The 20,996-nt window shown below is 35.4% G+C and overlaps 1 protein-coding gene and 1 long non-coding RNA gene across 2 annotated transcripts in view; both read left to right on the top strand.

Annotated features, from left to right (window-relative positions):
- Positions 1-20,996, top strand: part of LOC126868715 (HIRA-interacting protein 3) — a 90,280-nt gene that overhangs the window by 44,505 nt on the left and 24,779 nt on the right. Inside the window, exon 3 of the mRNA XM_050624507.1 lies at positions 6,733-6,863. Coding sequence (XP_050480464.1) covers positions 6,733-6,863 — 131 coding nt within the window. The remainder of the gene's footprint in view (positions 1-6,732; positions 6,864-20,996) is intronic.
- LOC126868749 (uncharacterized) lies at positions 6,870-20,504 on the top strand. Its single transcript, XR_007690742.1, has 2 exons — positions 6,870-18,404; positions 18,478-20,504. It is a non-coding gene; the product is annotated as an uncharacterized LOC126868749 (long non-coding RNA).

The raw sequence follows: 20,996 nt of genomic DNA, 5'->3' as shown, positions 1-20,996 counted from the left end.
CTTCGTTTCTCTTCGAGAGCTAAAGAGCTTTACCTCTCTGCCAGCATCCTTTCTACTATACACATATATCTCGTATAATTCTATGTTATATGTATTTTATATAACGATGTGCCACTGAGATTGGATAATTTTGATGCATTAAAGTAGGTTTTAAAGTAAAGAGGTTAAAGTAGTATTTTCGCTCGTTCATGTTCTATTAAAATATAGATAAATATAAATCGAATATAGATCGAATATAAATCGATATAAATCGGAACTCTGAAGTATTATATACGTATATATGTATTTGATTAGTAGTGGTTCAGAATTGAAAATAACTAGCTGCACTTACATAATACACCATATTTTTAAAAACATATTTACGTTTAAAATTGCAAGCGGTTTTAATAAGCAGCAACATTAAAAGTTTATGTAAGTTTCTGAAATTCCATTGATATTGTAATATTAATACGAACCGTTTTACTGAATTCTGAACGTTGAACGTATGGTATGTTCATCGTTATCGAAATAATTCATCCTTTCTCCAAAATTCAGCTTTCGATCGCACAATGTTATTACATTGTAAAAGTATTTACCATAACAAGCAGATGTGATTTATTCTGTATGCGTCTAAACACTTTGCATATGTATTTATATCTTTGTTCACATACAATCAGCTCGTCAGTTTCGAGTTTATGCGATAGAATTCCGACATACATATATCGTATTTTAGATAGAAAAATGGAATTGCCAATATTTTCTTTCGTTTTCACCGTTGTATTATTAGAAATTATTGTTATATGTATCCCGTAATAAATACAAAATAATTTCTGTTACTTGCACCCTTCTCACCATTAAGAGCATCACGAAAGTTTATTTTTCAATGGGACGTTATTTGTTTGATGGAATCACCATCGATTCTTTATTTCTTGTAACGAGTATAAAAAATAATAATTTAGCCAATTGCAACTGTAGTGTCTCTACGTTCCCATTCGGTAATGAGAAAACTTCTCGAAAGCTTATTTGTTCATTTCACTGCCCTCGAATTATATTTCGACAAATTTAATGATTATAATTTAGTAGACTGTACTTTTTCTCTCTGTGTCGTATTAATTTAGACGAATACCTTTTTTCAATAAATTTTATGCACGATAGATACAATCTTATTTTTCGAATATGTTGTTAAATTAAATTCGGTAATTGGTTTTTATCATATTTTTAAATAGAAACTATGTTATATCATGTACTCGCCAGATCATACAGTCATGTTGTAGTGTTGTCAGCAGTGAAAAAAGGTCACGAGGAGGATTTGAGAAAAAGCTTTGGAAGAACCATATGCTTACATTTCACTTGTTCTTTCTTCTGTAACGATGTCATCGCGCTCGATAGCCGTGTTATATACGAGATCAAATTTTGTAGTTCGTAAAGTGGATGGAGAAGACAGTCCGCAAACGAGAGTCGTCATAAAGTTGACTGGCATTCTCCTCCTCGTGTGGCAGTTTTCTCGGCAGCGGTTCCCCGAGGGTCATGAAAATCTTCCTAAAGGTTGTTACCGTCACTGAATTTTGACTTGGGATCTTGGAAATTCCACGAAAATTGCTTGCGATTTTCAGGGCCGTTTCATGACCCAGATCTTCACGGCTAGCTCGACTTTGCAACGTTCCCGGAAATTTACATATTCGATAGGATCCTATCTACGCTTCTGAGATAGGAAACGGACATAAATATTCGGTTAGGCAATCATATAATGGTAACGCAGGATAGATTTCTTGCTATTACAATTATTATGACAACGTGTAAAGATTCGTGACCAATGGATATCCCCGACGGAACCGTTTAATGTCAAAGGTATATCGCAATTTTGACACATATAAAGCGAATAACTTTGCAGAAGTTTGACACTGACGGTTTGCAAAATCGGTTGTGCTTTGTGTAACTTTATTTAGCGATGATTAATTATCTGGCGCTCGCCCGGCAATTGTTTTTCGTCCTATAGAAAATTTATATTGTCACGCCCCGTTTGATTAATTTATCCATGACTTAATCTTATTCTATAATCTTTTTATTTCAATAATCTTTTAGTCTGATATAACGGAACTTTGTGTATGCCGTCTAATTAATATTAAAAGATGTTTTATAAAAAAAATTATACAAAGAAAATTCTCTCCTGACAAAGATTGGCCAAATCTTTTAAGCATACATTGCATTAGATTTTGAGATTTTGAATTTGGAATAAACTCGTGCTATTCTTGGGTGCGTTTATCCTTGAGAAAATACCCTCGTACTTTTATCATTTTTAAACCCTCTCAATCTCTTCCCAAACAATTCTATATGACACAAGATTGTCCATCGTATGCAGACAAAGTATTTGTTACAAATGCTATCAAAGTAAAATAACGTCTCTTTGATGCACCTTAAAAGTACGTCATTGTTGACACGCGAATATCTTCTAACAGTTTAAATAATTTTCGTTTAATTTATCCAGTAGATGTAACATTATCAAAAATGAAAGAATTTATGTTTTTAAAGTTGAACATTTCGTACTTCGATGTCGTAGCTTCGTTTTATTTATCTAGCTTAATCGCGATATTATTGTTTAAAACAATGATTTATGGCAACTTATTGTTGGGCGATTTATTATATTGTCGTCCACCATCTCGCTTTTTCGCGTAAAAATTGATTGTACTCTATATCGTTTGTTTTGCTCGTCAGTTAACGTGAATTAATTTACCGCCGGTAAAAGCAAACTTTTATCGGCGATGTAACACGATCCACCTGTGTCACTGCCTGCAAATTTACTTTACACATATGCTATCCTCCTCTAGGGAAATTATAGAAGAAATTTATTTACGCGTTAAAGTGATCGCGATTTCGATTGTTTTTAATTAAAAATAAAGATTGAAGTTCTATAAATTTCAAAATTGTTCTAATCGAGGTTAGAAAAATTGTAATAATAAAGTTAAGGATACAGATAAGCTCAAATTGTGAAATCTATATCTGACAACGAGTCGAAAAATGTTTTCATAAACGTTCAATACTTATTTGATGATGATACATCATCACGTTTGGAAGATTGCTTTCACAAACTATCATTTATTTCACTGCCTGCTTATAGCAGTCGCTATACCACTAGTTAAAACAGTTCTATTTCCATGGATCACTATCGTTTGCGAATAATTATTTGAAAATAATTATTTATAAGTATAAAAGACATATCTTACTTAATCGTGGTAAAATCTGGCGACGTTAATGTCGACGATATTATTTTTTCTAACGACACTAAATTACTAATAGTAATAATAGCAGAAATATCGTCTGTGTAAATGTACACATATATGTGCATATAAAAAGTAAGTGTAAAAGCCACCGTAGCGTGATTCTACGGCTCTAGATCGATGGAGATTTGTAGAAAAAAGTTCATGTAATACTAACTTTGAGTATTATTATCAAGGAGAAAATCTGTTTTCGTTGCTACTTCATTATATTTTACACATCACGATGAACAAAAGTGTCAAAGGGATCATGGGTTGGAAATGATCATTTCTTCCGGAAAAGAATATTAATAAGAATAAGTTTTAATAATTCTTAAACTAGCTTTATTCACAATGTGTTTACATCTATATTCACATTTAATGAGAAAGTAGCGTGCTATATACGAAAAAACAGGAAATTACAAATTAGCTCGTGAAATATATGTGAGAATATAGGAATAATGGCAGATCTCTGCTTGCGGAAGACATTCCTTCTTTTTGAGTAAAATACGTTACAATAATTCTGACCTCGAAGATCATATTCAATCGAGGTCAACTTTGCACGAACTTTTTTTACGAGTGTCCATTGACTCAGAGACGTAAAATTACACTGCAGTGGTTGTTACACTTACTGTTTATACACCCCGTACATCGTAATGAACCTTCGGTAAAATTTTCTTCTCACTGTTTTGATATGCCACTTTATTTATTAATAAATTCATAACCTTGGTTTCACAACATTGGAAAGTAAAACAAAGCTTCATCATATCCTATTTGTACGCAAAGTGTTTACTGATCTCGTAGAGCGCCTCGATATTATGGAGAGATTCAAAATTAGTATTCCAGTGAGAAATCTGCAGTACCATGAAATTTTCTATTTATGTTCAATCACATAACACTGAATTTGCTTATCGCATCGGCATAAATCGCATGACCATTAATATTTATAATGTATTTTCTGCAATTGATATATTTTTTGAATCTTTTTCTAACATATCAGAAAGTCACTATGCCGTACTTCATTGTATCATAGTTTCAGTTTTGGTTGTAAATAGTTGTAATGTTTATTTATATATATAAATATATATATATATTAACTTTGTACATTCCAATGAAATTATTCCCGTATATAATAAACAATAAACGATGACGATTTTGATCGCGATACTAATTAGTCACTCGTCGTTTCACAAAAGATAAAATTAATAGAAAATTTTCAGCAAAAGCCTCTTTAACTTTGCGGTTCGAGAAACGCGAAATAATCCTAACTGACAGGCTGAGCACCGTGAAATAATGTAGAGTAACAGCGTCCATTAGCGACGATGAAATACTAGCGATGACGAAACCGGAATTAGACAATTTGCTGACCGTTCTCGATGAAATATGAATGGTTTTGACCGAAATACGAATCTCAATTAATATTTATTTACAGATACGGTACGGAACGAGACCAGTGAGAATCGTTTTAATAACGATACAGTTACTCAGAAATTTGTAGCCACGAATGCTATTTGGCTACGTGATTTGTAATTTCCCATTAGAATGTCGATCATATTTTATCGCCTAAAATTGATCAATTGTACGTGTATTGCGTACTATGTCATTTCGTGATGTAAGGATGAAGAATAAGAAAACACAAAGTTTATACTTTGGCTCATAATATCGAGTTATATTCGTAGCATGGATCGAGGAAATAGAACAAAGACCGTATTTGTATGAAAATTTAATTTTACCTCTGACTGTAATTTTATGTTATAAGTTTGTGGAATATAAGACGCACGATATTTCAACGTTTTGCTTCAGGCATAATGTACAAATAGAATGTGTAAAATGGAGGATATTACATAACTTGCCAAAAATGGAAGACAAGTTTATTCGTTGTTTAAAACGTAAAAAGAAAAATACGCTAGCGATGTTTATTCTTGCGAAGAGGAAGAGATTGAGTGAATTTTGGCTAATAGGTACTCACTCACAGAGACCAAAATCACAGAAATTCATAGACGTCCGTTGACATAGAGCAAATTCAGGAAAGTCGACTGACAAAGATTGACTAACAGAGATCGACTAATATTGATTAACTGATACAAAATTAATTCCAAGACATAAGAATAATCTCGCTCTCTATGCGATTAGAATATTTTTCTCGATGCAATTATAATTTTAAACTTGGAATTCTAGCTGATAAAAAGCTAAATTTCATATTTAATACAGTTATTAACGAAACATCAATCTTCGATAAGGTGAGAAAATGTTAAAGGTCAATGATTAAAAGGAAGGTTAAAGCATACGTAACAAAAGAAAAATAAATTTAAACGACGTGCATAAAATTGTCCTGCTAGGTCGAAAAATGAAATGATTATGAACATTGAACAATATGAAAAAAGTAAAAAAACAGAAATGGACCATTTAACGGCGTGATATTAGGCTATCACATTAGGATATTAGGCTATTACAGCGCGATAGCCTAATATCGCGTCGTTAAATGATCCATTTCTGTTTTTTTTTACTTTTTTCATATTGTTCAATATGATTAAATATCGATTTTAATTCTTGTTGACCAACCATCCGTCGATCTTTCTTGTTTTGTCTTCGTTTCCAGCTTTTCGATATTTCGACCGCAAAGGAAACTAATTTTTCCGGTAGAAACTTCCAAATATAGTCGCGGAAATATTTTTATAAGAACTAAATGTAGAAGCAAAACACAGTAAGTGATATCTTTTATCATCGTAAGATATATTATACTGATATGAGAGTTTAATCGAGGATACTTTATTCAATACTTGTGTAATTAACGATTTTGCTCACTGTGCAAATTCGGAGCAACTGTATTTCGCGAACGGATCAACTGCAAGTCAGTTGAATTTGCACAATACCGAATTCGAAATTGATCCTCGATTCAGAACTGGGTCAGCCATTGTTTTTTCAAAGCGGTCGACACGATTCAACGAAATGAACAGTGGTTAAACTTGATTCCGAATGACAGGCACTCGCTGAGACTGATGTGCTTGTGTGAGTGTGAAAACCATTTTCCTGTTTCTTGCCTTGAATAAGAGATTTTTAGATTTTCTTAAAAAATACAAAATGAAATAACAGAATCTATTTTTAAAAATACATTGCATACTAAATACTAGATGTTTCTAAAATTTTAGGCAAATTTTTGTAAATTACTTGTACATTAGATAATGAACAGGCACATACGTAATATCACTACTAACCATAACCGCTGTACCACAATATCGTATTACCACATTTCTCCTTTTTCGGCGATATTTCTGAATAAAATATATACTGAAAAAATAAAATTCCGAGAATCACGTTTCGCTCTAAAAATAAATTTCCTCAATGTCAAAGCAGTTTTTCGTAGGAAGACACTTTTATACTGTCAGTGCAAAAAGCTTGAAACTTGGAATCCCGTTTCCTCGACTTGACAAGGCTAGAACGTATCGATCCTATGCTCGTCTATCGATATTAACTTAAGAGCACTTTTCTCTTTGGTTGACAGAGCTTTGCGACGCGGCGACCAAAATCCAGGCATCTTTCCGTGGCCACATGTCGAGAAAGGAGCAAGCTACAGCCCTTGCGAAATCGGCGGAGAATGCCGTCGATAATGTCGTCTCCAAGATGGAGGAGAAGGTGAGTTCTCAGTTTTATTTCTTTTATTCGTTTAGAAAATATGAAACACGGATATCGAAAATATGGTAAAAGAAAACGTGAAATAATTTTATGAATGGAAATATCAAAAAGAAAAAGCATTCCGAATGTTTAGCCCTTTTTTTTACCATTTAAAAAGTATTTCGATACTTATACAGGAAACAGAACAGAACTATACAGGAACGTTGAATTGGTACTTGAAATTCGACATTTCTATGTCATTTTATTCGTTTAATGCGTTCAATATGCGATAAAACTTATTGTATTAAAAACAGAATGAGTTTTATACGTTTATACATCGCTCGAACAAGCAAAATTTATATATATAGGGGGAATATAGTTAATAAATTCGGAAAATTTCAAGTAAAGAGGAAAAGAACGATCAAAGAGACGTAATACGATTTTATATCAGAACTCCATTAGAAAGTTAGATAATGTTTTTAAAACGTGAAATTTTTCTAACGAAATGTATTATGCCAACTAATTAATTAATATCATCATCACTAGTCGAACTTTTATTTGTGCGATAAATGTATTTTAATAAATTATATTTTAATAAAACCAATATCCTACGTTATTAGTAGAACGTTGTAATCGACCTATACAACCTGCAACAATCTGCTATAGTCAAACATCGTTATATGTGTTTCTATTCGCTATGGAATTCAACTATAATCCACGTGGCGATAGAATTTATTCTCCTTTCAGGAGAGGATCAACAGTGATATGTGTATACGCATGTAACGAAAAGAAATACTCTTAAAGTAATAATATATAACGTTTTACTAAATACATAATTTATATATTTATTATTAACAAAATAACTATTTTATATGTAACAGAATAACTTGAAGTATTAACGCACACCACTCTATTCTCTTATACATCTCAAACAGGAACGAATTTGTTTTATTGCATATTCATTCATTCCGTGTTTTCCTTTTGTCTTCCTCTCTTTCACTCCTTGCTCGCACAATACGGATGTACACACATCTATTTTCTAACAAATACAAAAGGAAATAAACATCAAAGAATTTTTTTTATTTGTAATATTAAATAATAAATGTATTCGTATTACAAATTCCGGTTTTGGTACTATACACGTAATGTCGACTGACACCTAATAGCAGCATAGAATATCATTTTAAAAACATAATACAAATGAGGAAACGTAGGGAAATTTCTCGGGATTGAAATTTTCAAATCTCAAGACGAAAAAAGTTGGAGACTTTGTAGCAGCTTGTTTGAAAACTGTGGCATTAAAGTTTCCTCCGGCTTTCCTCGTCTAAGTTTCCATTCCATTGAGGATTTCTGCTTTCGTAACTAGGTTGCAACCCATATAGGTACATGGTGTATGTATTATAATAGGCGTTGAAGTGCGGCTGGTTTAAAATTCAATGGTTCGTCCTCTCGAGATTAATTGGAAATCGATATTCTATTATCGAAAGTAATATCGTACTATACCGTGACCAATTCTTAATCAGATATCAGGTAGATACACTTCTAACATCTTTATCGTCGTGTTGTCTTTTCCCTCGTTTCTCCTCTCTTTTTTTAATCTCGATAATGGATCTTTGATCTTTTTTCAATTGGGGAACGTTTCTGCAAAGTTTGTTAAGTTTCTCAAAATCCGTTCGCTTGAAATTTATAAGTACTTGAATTCCATTAACGACATAACGCAGATGGAAAGAAGAATCCTGCCTTTTTTAGTAGATATGTACAATATATCCTGATTAAAAGAATAAAGAGATATTGCCTCAAAAGTAATACTATTTCTTATCGAAGATTTCTTTTCACGTAGTGGCAAGCGTTCCAATTTCTTTGAATTTTTATTGAAATGCAGTCTATTTCGAAACGAAATATTATTGGCAGAGATAATGTAAAAAAAATATTAAAACTATATCTATAGATAGGGCTCATTATAAAAAATATACCAGTGAAGTGTAAGATGTAAAACGTAGATATAGATTATAATAATTTAATTATACGTGACAATTATTATGCTCAATCAAGTCTTCATTCTTTGATCATTTGCCCTTTGGACATAGCAACTATTTTTTTTTTATGGCTTTCCACGCTCATACACACACACCTACATATGTTCACACGCTAGAATTCTTTATCAAACATATTTTCTCATGACACATGCACTTTTATTTACAAAAATATCAGGTCACAGTGGGCTTTCTTTTACCATACGCGTTATACGCGTTTGCAATACTTAAAATCTCCAGATCAGAAACGAAAAACTCTACCTTTCAAAGTAATTTTTGTTTTACACCCATACCAGTTTTTGCCGCCGACCGTAATTTCGAGCAATACACTACCCGCTTCTTACTTGTACACACGATTCTCTCTCTGACGCATTTTCCTCGACCCATTGCATCGCAAGCTTCGTGTTCGCGACCTGGTCTGCGACAGACGCTGACTTAGCATCTTTTTTACTACTACCACCGGTATATCTAGGAAAAGATATGGGTCAGTTCGTTTCCTGAATTTCGACCGCCATTCGGTTTTTAGCGCTACGCTTTTAAGTCTTGTATCTTGAGAACCATTTAAGGTGTTCGCTTGAAGCAAAAATGCATTGTCAAGGATGTACTTTGCTTTATCATGGACGAGATACAGCGGGACCTGGTACCTTATAGGATTAGGATTTTGTGTTATGAAATACCGATCGCTCAGAAAAATGACTTTGCTAAAGTACGTATCTAAGATGTAGAGCAGCGAACGTAGCAGTTACATATATTCAATTCATATCGAAGATTATCTGTATAATAAATAAAATTGTTCTCAATTAAACAGATAAAGTACATATCTGCGATAATGGCGAGAATACAGATATCCATACTTAATTAAGATTTCAAACATGAGAAGATTTTCAAATCTTTATAAAACTATTCTATTAGCTATTCTATAAATAGCTAATGCTTACTATATAATACATACATGTGAGTATGCATCGATATATCGTATCAGATTTTATCTGCTTCTCGACAAACGAGCTACTTGAATAAGGGAAGTTCGATTCCATAGTATCTTTGATCTCAATCCTATCGACCATATAATGATCCTCACGATGAGTAGAATACGATGTAACGAAAAAGATTTCACCTTGAATTTCAATGTTAAGGTGAATTTTTCGGCTACATTTGTTCGCAGGTTTTCACCGATCCAGAAGTGTAAAATAACTCTACGGCCGATTCGATTATATGAGTTGCGTGCATTCATGTATATGCAATATAGCGGCAGGCTCGATGAAAAATCGTTTTTCGATGTGAAAAATGTGATATTAATGTGGATTGTAGAAATTCTTCCGCGCTGAAACATTTCATAGCGATTCATAAAGATTGATCTTCCCTATAGCATCCTGTCACCGTGCTTTGCTTTTGTTCCCGACTAGCGAATATGGGTCATGCGTATAATGTATACACTTCCAGCAATCATAAGTTGAACGCATTTTTACGACAGGAAATGTTGTTGATAAGAACGATATACCAATTTTAATTCGAAAAGCGTATAAAGGTAGAAAAATGTATGTTTAAGTATGTCGGAGATGAAAGGACATCGAAGCCTCCCCTTTGGAACTTCGGGATAATCCCCTAACACCGTAATCTAGATTCTATCTATAGGCGTAATTAAACAATTGTCGTCTTTCGATCCGATTGTATTTGTTTGAGATTTGTGATAGTGAGCTTGGGCTTGAGGCGACAGCCAGTCGCCGAACGTAGCCGCGGTCACGGGATGAACGCTTTGTCTAACAAAGGTAAGGAGTAATTCTATAGCTCTCCTTAAAAGAAATATTTGTAGCGGCACGCGACAGTAAACATTCCAACGGTTTCTGTCCCGTGGCTCGCCACACGCAGATCCTATTCTTCGGGTATGATGGTTACCAGATGCAAACGCGTCTCCACAGTACGTGATCAGCTAGTCCGAGGGCCGTTATAAACACTAAGATCTAGTTACCTAAGGTCCTTCAAACAGACAAACAGTCTTTGTCCCAACTACGGGAAGATAGGAGAGACCTATTTTTCAACGAACGGCGTCTCCCACCAGCAACTTTCTCTCGAGGGCGGCTAGCATCTTTTTCTAACCACCGATATGGAGATTGACCAATTAGCAGCAACGCCAATTTCCCTCGCCTTCTGAACGAAGGCTATCCCCGACGAATCCGATGATCTCGTGTCCTTAGACACACCCTATCATAGTTTTCCTCCGCAGCATCATCGCGATGGAAAGTCATTCTCTCGTGAGGTTGTATTAGCGAGTTACTTTGTGTCTGTACGCTCGGTGGATATCCCCCGTTTTAACAAAGAGTTCGACTTAGATATTGTGAGCATGTTCATCTATCATCCCGTTGACCGCGGATTCGTTATTGAACCTAAGATCATTGTCATTAGTTTCTCGAGTATCTAATTACCACGGTTACTTGTCCAATTCTATAATAATCGTATTTGCACTAGTTAATGTCTTCTCTATTGCATAACGACATCGTGTAGTCCGAACGAAGATTCGTTTCACGCCCCTAACTCTAATTCTAATGTAAACCCGACAAGTATATGATATTTATACCTAAAAAATTATTCAAATGGGAAGTGGACGAATGTTTTCACTTATTTGTATGATACGTTAGTTTTCAATAGCCGTGAAATAGAGTCTGTTCTTTTCTTCATACTTTTGAGGAGTGAGCGAAGTGCAAAAAAAGATAACAAGTTTTCTTCCGAAGCAATCGAGACACCAAAAAAACACGAGAAAGGCAATGTTAATTTTTGTCCTTTGAAATAATCCGACGAAATATTTCTCCAATGAAAACAATATCTTCATCAAGTTCCATTGTTTTCATTACTATAATTAGATTTATATCCGTAATTGTGCCACAACTACTGTTTATAATATTTTTATAAACTTCCAGGCATTTTTTATTCTAGAATTACATAGCTCTTATAGATATAGTATATACTTGCAAAAACGTGTAATCGTAATTGTTTTATACGAGATTCGTCTAGCGATTTAAAGAATGTAAGAAGACAATTTTGTATTCACGGAGTACGTAGATTATTCAGGAGAAAAGAATTCATCAAAAGAGCACTTAGGGGATCAAGAGATTCAATGAAATTTTTGCCTCCTAAAATTTGTAATATATATTACTTGTACGACCTAAAATTAAAATTTTGTTGGGCGCAACGACGAGAGAGAGGATTCATCGACATTCGTATGGACGTCGCTCTATGACGTTCATTCGCTAAAGAATTCATGGAATATCGCATGAAGCTCGCTAGCATTAATTCCAAACGGACAATCGCGTATTCTTGGTCAAAAGCATGGCACGAGCTAAATAATTGATCGCTAGCTTTTAAAAGAAGAGAAATATAAAAAAAAGCTAAAAAAGAAGGAAGAAGAAACTCGCTTTCGTATCGTTCGACTCGTGTGATCGGAAGATAATTTCGTGTGCTGTGATATAACTTGAAGGGTCGGCCGAAGGAGAAAGAGGGAGCACGTGTAAAAAAGGAAAGGGTAATCCATTCCGTCCGCCAGCGAGCTAATTGCAAGGTAGAGTCACGCTTCGTTACCTTCGTGACATTATCTCACGCTGTCCAAACTTTGTTCGGACAACTTTTCGTAGAGTGTATCGCGTGGGATGCGGTTGACTCAAAAAGTTATGTGATCATTGCTAGCAGGCTTGTATTTTATTCAGCCACGTGAGTAACGATAGTTCTAAAGCTCTGGTGGAGATACGTAGCATGTACGTTTGTTGCGCACGTGTTTCGAAATTGTATCGACCCTAAAATTAAAGCTACGGAGTGCACAATCAAAATTTCCGATTCCCACTCCGATTCCTCCTTTTTTTATTTCCGACTACGACTCTGACTCCGATCCCGACTCCGAGCAACATTTATGATAAATTGTTGACATACTAATTATACATACGTATGTAAATAATTAAATTATTAATACTTAGTATATTTACATATATATTATATAGAGTATGAAAAACTAAAACTATGCTAACAGTGAAAGTAAATAAGGAAAAAAATGATGAAGATAAAGGCGCCAGTAAAGAAGAAAGATATTTGTTATATACGGTAGAATATATTATATAAATTCTCTTTCTAATGTGAAAAACAGTAAGTTCGATATTTATAATTCAATATTTACAGTTTTGTGCAACACGAGATCTCATAGAAATGTAACAGCCGTTCTATATTACTTATTATTATTACAGTATTAGAGGATTATCCATACCTTATACTTTTATAAATACAGAGATACAAAGTATTTTTGATTAATATATAAACAATTTTATTACAAATTTTAATAATATCGTGCATATTTTTGATTTTTGTAAAATTTACAAACAGGAAGTCGGAGTCGGTATATTTTCTACCATCTTCACCTCCGGCTCCAGTGATTAGAAATTCCTTCTGAACTTCGATTCCGACTTCAATTCTACTGTCTAAAACGTCGTCCGATAATACCAAAAAGCTTCGAAATCAATTTCAGAATCTTAAAATTTGTTCGATAAACTTGTTAGTTTCAAAGAGGGAGAAGCGAGGGTAACTTTCTCGATCAGAGTTGCAACCATCCAATTTATAAATAAATATTCCGAGGAACATATCGAGTCGATTTCGTTCGCTTCACTTGTTTCGCGGATTCATAATCTCTATGGTGAATTGAAATGCTAGTAATTAAAACGTCAAAATTCGAAACGCATGACACGAATGAGCGCAACATAGAAGGTGTCTGAAAGTGTAGTTGGCGATGTTAAACTTGATAGACATTCGTTGATACGCACGAACATTTGCACACGCGGTTTGCAGAATAGAGTGAAAATAACAAGCAAAAGTAATTATGGGCTATGTGTGTGTCATTGTCCGTCTTGCTTGTTCCTAAATCATGTATCTACATCGTTGGTTAATTATCGACGCCGCGAAATTATTCTGTCTATCGTAATGCGCGTTTAATTTTGTGTGGAAATGAAATGAAAAAGATAATTACAAATAATGAAAGATCTCGAATTAGTGCTCTTTTTTTTAATGTTTAATGCAGGAGTATTATCTACAGCAGAATACTTTTTCCTTTAATATGGTTAACAACGATCGACAACAAGACAGTACTTTATGAATATACACGGTGGTTGTTGGTAACTGCTGGTACAAGTGGAAAGGGGGTGTGGCGGATGAAAGGGGAATGAGCGTTTCGTCCCGGGATTACCGGTGGACTCGTCAATAAGGCTATGCCCGGTAGTCTCTGCCTTAGACGTAGAGGGAGTCTCGCTAGGTACGGTATTTGTATCAATCGCTCGTATATTCGACCGCTAGCGAGTTAGACAGACTCGTTGTCGTCGTAGCCCTCTAGTGTTGGCGGTTGGTACCAGCGGATCGCCCGGGAGGTGTTGCGCCGCGTTGATGCCTCGACCTGTCGGCGTCCTATTGATACCGATCCACCACAGGGGTGATTCTACGCCAAAAAAGAAGTCGAAAATATAGAATAAAAAATTTTTTTAATTCTTTTTTTTTAATTTTTCCATCGAGACAACGATCTACAGTGAGATCCGTTATAACGATACGTGATAAAGTGCACGCGTACCGAGCGAAAATTCAAAGTCGATTTTCTCGAAAACAAAGCCTCAAACGAAAAATTTTTATTCTATATTTTCGACTTCTTTTTTCGCGTAGAATCACCCCCTTTCCGCTTGTACCACCAGTTACCAACCACCCTGTATAATATTGGTTCGCCAAATTTAAACTATCGAGAAACGACATTTGATATGCACCAGCCTAATGCGTGAAATAATGCCCAGATGAATATCTAACAACAGCGTACGATACAAGCTCTACGTACAAAGAAACAAAGCATCTTGCATCACGTGCTATCCGTATGAATAGCTAATGGTTATTGTAGGAGCGACTTGTGTAAGTCCATAGCGCAATTTGTTAGACACGCTCTCGGAATGGTTTTATGTAATAACCTATTAACTGATAATACACGTTTTCTAGCCGAGAACCTTCTGCTAAATCGACCGTCACAAGATCGCATTTATCGAAGAAACGTTACGAGCAGATTGCCGGGCGATCAAAAACTATGACTAAATTCGACGACTAGCCGCGTACCAGCTGATTACTTCAATGAGTCTATCATGGTCGCCTGCGATTTTCCGACAGTGCGTAATAACCCTAAGATCCGACCCATTACTAGGACCTAGCCTAGTCTACGACAATGGCACAGCGGCATCGCAGTGCCTGCGACGCTGTGTATCGGGTCTAATGGAATTAACTACCGTGTTTCTTTGTTTAGATTCCACAGCTGCAGTGCATTAATCGATAATTAGGATACACTTATCATACACATATACATAGATGTCAACATCGATCTTGATGTCGTCAGTCGTGATGAAAATTCATTACTGGCAGAGATTAGCGTGAAATTCAATGATCGATAAATTTCTGACGAAGTTATATTCCACTGTAAATCAAGCTTATGATTGATAAGCAATTTGATCTCTCGTTAATGATTCCACGCGAAGATTCGTAGCTTTTATTCTGAATTATTAAAACGAAATATTTTCTAAAAGATGGTTAACATTGTGAATAATGTTATTTCACGTCAAAGAAACCAGGTTTAACATCCCGCGATCTTACCTTTTTTAATTTCTTTGAAAGACCAACGTCCATACCTTAAACGATAGTACGAGCAATCAGGGGAAAGCGTCGAGTAACCAAGCTTCCCTGTGTGCTTTTAGAAAATGACGAAGTTGAAGGGGTAAGTTGCAAATTCTACGCGGATTGGAGGGTGTCACGCGAGAAAATACTTTTAAGTCGTCGCGTTTCTTCCAACAACGATCGACGTATTACAGAGCACGCCAATCCAATTATTCGTGCGCTAATAAAATACGCTTTAACCGCTGGATATCGTGTCATGTGAATAAATCTAGGCCCAGGGAAAGTTTATTCGTTTTAATTCCGATTTATGTGCTATGTTGTATTGTTTCGTTCAGTACAGAAATCGATGAGAAACGTAAAAATCCAATTGACTCTGATATCGATTCGCGATGCATCTGCAGAAAATTCCTGCTGTAAATACATTACGCGAGTACGGCGAGTCGGGGAAACAGGCGCGAGAATGAGGTAAATGTTGAAATTAGAGTGTGTGCGAAGAATTCACAACGATACGCGATTTTTAAAGGTTCCTTGTGTTTCGTTTACCACGACCGTCGGTTCTTTTTATAAATTCTTACGCCGCGTTTTTCAGACTACTACGGTCATATTTGATTAATGCCGCGTTGGATCTCTGCGAGAAAATAATTTCGCTGCCAAAGTAGATCCGATTGCAGATTGAGCGAACGCAGTTGGGAGATTTTAGAATTTTATACGACCCGCTATTTCTTTTTAAATTTAGATCAAAGCGAAGAAAATCGAATCTTGGAAAATATAAAAGTACAGAGAGTAAAATTGAAAGTTGCTTCGCACTTTAGTTATACACATAAATATATAGGTATACTATTACACTTACATTTATGTAGTTATACTATGAGTCGCGTGCTACGATATTATAAAACATAGAACTACAGATACAACGTTATTTTATTTTTGATTTGTATATTTATTCTCGTATTTGCATTATTTTCTTCTCTTTGAGTAACCAGTCTATTGTAGTCATTATTCACTCCAATATTTAGACCGTGACTTTTGTTACGTATTGTGATGTCTTTTATGATTTGTTATTTAGAACGAGTGGATTTCTTTGCGAGTCTGTTAATAAAACCTTTATGGTGTTATAAAACGGAGATTAAGCCGTTATTTTATATTCGAATACATAACAAATATACCAATATATAAATATATATTAAATTAAATAAAAAAGAAAACCGATTTAACGTCTGGACTCTTTATTCTAGATTTTTCGTAGTTAAAGTATTAGATATGCAATTAAAACGAGATTTCTAAAAAGAGTTAGAAGTTTATTAGACGAATAAAAAATTCATAAACTATTCCAAATTAGACGGTACACTGTCCCACTTACTGAATTTTTTCTAAAAATACAGTACAAGGTAAGGAGTATTTTTATGGACTTAGCACACGCAAGGACACCGGTGACTCCGATAAAAACCAAAGGTAAAATTTGCTACGGCGGTTAATCCAATCAATCCGTGGAAACGCATTTATTTTGGTCCAAGTTTTTGCACCTTTATTGCGAACGTAAAGTCAAACAACAGAAGCTAAAAAATACAGAAAAGAGGATGACGCCATAAACTAAACGGGCTCTTTCTCGACAACGGGTAACAAAAGATCGCGTATTGAATGCTATCAAAAGTATGTATACATATCCGTTGGCCGGCAGTTCTCTGTGTAGGTCGCGCCGCAGCCGCAGCTGCAAATGTTTGTATCCTTTATTACAAGCACCGTTTGTTCCTACGCTACGTTTGCATTGCCGCGAGAAAGTTTCTTTTGGTTGTGCCCACGGTCTAGCTAGCAGCCATTGACACACGTGCATAGAAGAAAACGCGTCACTATACGAGAGACAGATACATAAAATAGGAGGGACTGCAATCAGTGAAACGGAGATGGAGAATATCAAAAGAGAAAAACGAAAGGAGGAAAAGGAGAAATGCAAAAATAGCGAAGAAGAGTGAAAGGAAAAGAAGGTTAAAAGCAGAGGAAGCGGGGCGAGTATTGGAAAGGAGCAAAGAGCGCAATTGATGCGTTCTAGGGAACCGGAAAAATTGAGCTGACAAATGGAACGGATAAGGTTACAGAAGTGACATTAATTTCGAGACGTAGGAAACAAAGTACCGTATAGGGTATAGCAACGGATGTTAGAAAAGTTTTTATTAGGTTTGTTCGTTATAAGTTATTGGTATGCTGTCATCCAGCTACGGATTTCGTGAAAAGGGGGGAAATGGAAATTTTGTATCGTTAAATCGATGTAGAGGCGAGTTTTTAAGACCGTTCGGGAAACGCCGAATTGACATTTACCGGCAGAAAACAACCGAAACTCAAACGCCGTTCCAGAAGAAGCAGATGGAATCAAGATTCAAGAAAGAATCGGAGTTTACACGTCAAAACGAAAAAGAGAAAGCAAGATGGTCGGTTAAATAAAATCATTGATAAGAACGAAAGAAACGGAAATAAAGGACGAGGAGAAGAAAAAAGCACGAGGGAATGTTCCTTTGCTATTATCGGGTCGCCATTTTTCTTCATCAACTCCGTCCGACTATGGGATCTAAATTCTTCTCCTTCGTTCTTTCTTACCTCTTCGACTTACAATCGATGTCAGGAATGATTCATCCGTTTTGCTCTTTCTATCCACCGTCGAATGAATTTCTGCTCGACAGAAACGTTGAAGACCTATACGCATTTGAAGAAACGAAACGATGCCGCAAAGCGACGAGAGTTAACATCTCGAACGTTGTTCGAACGACCATTTTATCGATGTTTCTCGTTAATAATGCGGTAAAGTGTATCATACAAGTTTAAAGCTGCGTGCACGCCACGTAATATAACGCGTTACACATAACAAGTTATAAAAGTATGCATATAAAAGAATTATAAAACAATTTGTTGTGTAATATTATTTTAAACTATTTTTATATGGTTTGTAGCTTAACGAGGTACTTCGTACACGTAGAAGCTTCGAGAACCTATTACGCGACGTATAATAATACGAGGTTATATGACGTCTGACCATAACTAAATTGTAACTACTGAATCCACGAGCGGTCCAAAGGAAATGCATAATTCATCGAGTAATCGCTCTCGTGGAACGCTTGCGATTTTGTTAAGCAGCAATTCCAGCGTATCTTCAGGGTTTACCACTGCTAATGTTGACCTCGTTGCTGCAATCACTCGAGCATTTCATGTGTATTCGTGATGCCCACACATCGATTGCAATGGCAATGTTCTCGATACGTTGCGCACCAAATTAACGAAAGAAATTTACTCTTCTAGTAGTAATGGGGTTATTGACCCATCTGCATTGGTGAAGTATATACTATATATTTAATTTTGTTCTTGAATCATGATCGCGATGTCAATGAATAGTATCGGTACGTGTGAGTTAATGTTATTCGTTCCGCGTTAGGTAAAAGTATCAGTCAGAAGAATTTAACGGATAAAATGAGTAATTTTGGATCGTAGCGAGGGTCGTCGATTACTCCAAGAACTCGATCTACGTTTCTCGTTTGTCATTAAATTCTCTATAGACGAAGTAGAATTTTCCAGGCACGCAGGAACTTTTATCGATCATTGGAATTTGTCAATGTAACGAGAAACGAATTTCTTTGTTCCAACACCAAATTATCGAAAGTTTAACCAAGCGATTGCTCTCAAGTGCATAATGCAATTCTCGAGTAATCGAAGATACGTCAGTCTCCGATCGAATAACGACGCATCATCTCCAAGATTACAGTAATACGTTTTATTATCGTTTCTCCTGTTATCATCACAGTTCGAACTTCACGTTTATTTGCCTTAGACCTTCCGGTTAATTCGTATCTCAAAGGATAAATTGTTCGTTTGCCTAACGTACATGATAGTCAAAGACAAAATGATAGACAAAATATATCGGACTAACGCGAAGAATCCTCTATCGCCTTTGTCACAGATTTCTATAGAAACGAGAAAATGTTCTTCTATTCGCGACGATAAGAAGTATGCATATAAAGCGAAATGAATTTTTATTAAGAAGATGATATTTGATGTATGCGAGAAGTTATGTAAAACGGAACATCCGTAACCTTCTCACACAGGAAATACATATGTGCACATACCGTTCTCTTTAAAGTTATCATATTTCTGTTCCAGCCAAGAAATCAACTTGACACGGTTTCTTCCCCTTAAACATCTATCTATTATCGAGTACATTACGCGGATTTGAATACTAATGTACTTATCCTTCATCGGATGGCATCACTATATAACGCTATGAAAATTCGAAAAATTTGTATGTCAAATTTTTAAGTTCCAATGTCCAAACGTTAATTCGTAATGCTTTATAGTTAGTAATTTTTTGTATAAATGAAGCGAACTAAACGACGATAATTTCTCAATGTCAAATAAATACATATCTAGATTGAAACCTCTCACGACTCCTTCTAATAAATACAATGCAGACGATAAATTCACATTTATGTGTATCGACATTCGTCTTGCTTTACCATTTTAACGTAAAACAATGATTTATCGTGTCTGGAACTTTCACCAGCAATCAGCTTCATCTAAATAAAAGCAATATTAAAATGCGCTTGTCACAACTTATAATGGAATATAAAATCACACTCTCGTATTACCGAAACCGTTTTGGCAAGCGTTTCGTTATCGATTCTAATCTCACCAAGCTGGGTATCCACTTAACCGACAGCTCTCTCCACTCAGAAACACATCAGATTTGGCTAACCTAGTTCTACAAGGTATGAATTCGCTGAGAGATGTGAATAGTCACTTTTCCATGTTTAGGTGTCAAACCACTAATTCAGTGGATGCCTCGAATTTAATGGAAATTCCTGTCTGCGCTGAAGACGCTGAAACACTTGATGCAATTTATCGCAAGGACTTGGAAACTTGAGAAAACGTCGATAATAAAATACTTACTGTTCAAGTTTTGCATCAAGAATATTTATTTTTTTACGCGTTTCACACAGCGGCGAAAACGATCTACAGATCGTTGGAAGTTTTATTATTAGGAAGTAGCTGTGGCTATTAGTTCCGAGTGGACAGTTCTTACTGTTAAACTTCTTCTCAGGCATATCTTATCTTATCGCGATATAATCTTAAAACTGCAAATTTATGACTTCTTATGATTTATGCTATGTTATGGAGTTCCTCGATGTCATATGAACACCGTGTGTGCCATAAATCTGTATCTCTAAAACGGTAACACATTTTTCTGAATTCCTGTCGTAAGCAGGAATATTAGATATATATGTCGGAGATGAAAGAACACCGGAGCCTTTGGAATTTTGGATAACCCCGCAACATTGTAACCTAGAGTCTACTATAGCTGTAATTGAACAATTGTAGTTATTCAACCCGATTGTAATTATTCGAGAATTGTGATAATGAGCTTGGGCTCGAGGCGACAGTCAGTCGCCGAACGTAGCCGCGGTCACGGGATGAACGCTTT

This window comes from Bombus huntii, chromosome 8, assembly GCF_024542735.1.
Source record: "Bombus huntii isolate Logan2020A chromosome 8, iyBomHunt1.1, whole genome shotgun sequence".
Classification (NCBI taxonomy): Eukaryota; Metazoa; Arthropoda; class Insecta; order Hymenoptera; family Apidae; genus Bombus; species Bombus huntii.
The sequence above is the reverse complement of the archived record's forward strand: the minus strand, read 5'-3'. Positions and strand labels throughout refer to the sequence as shown.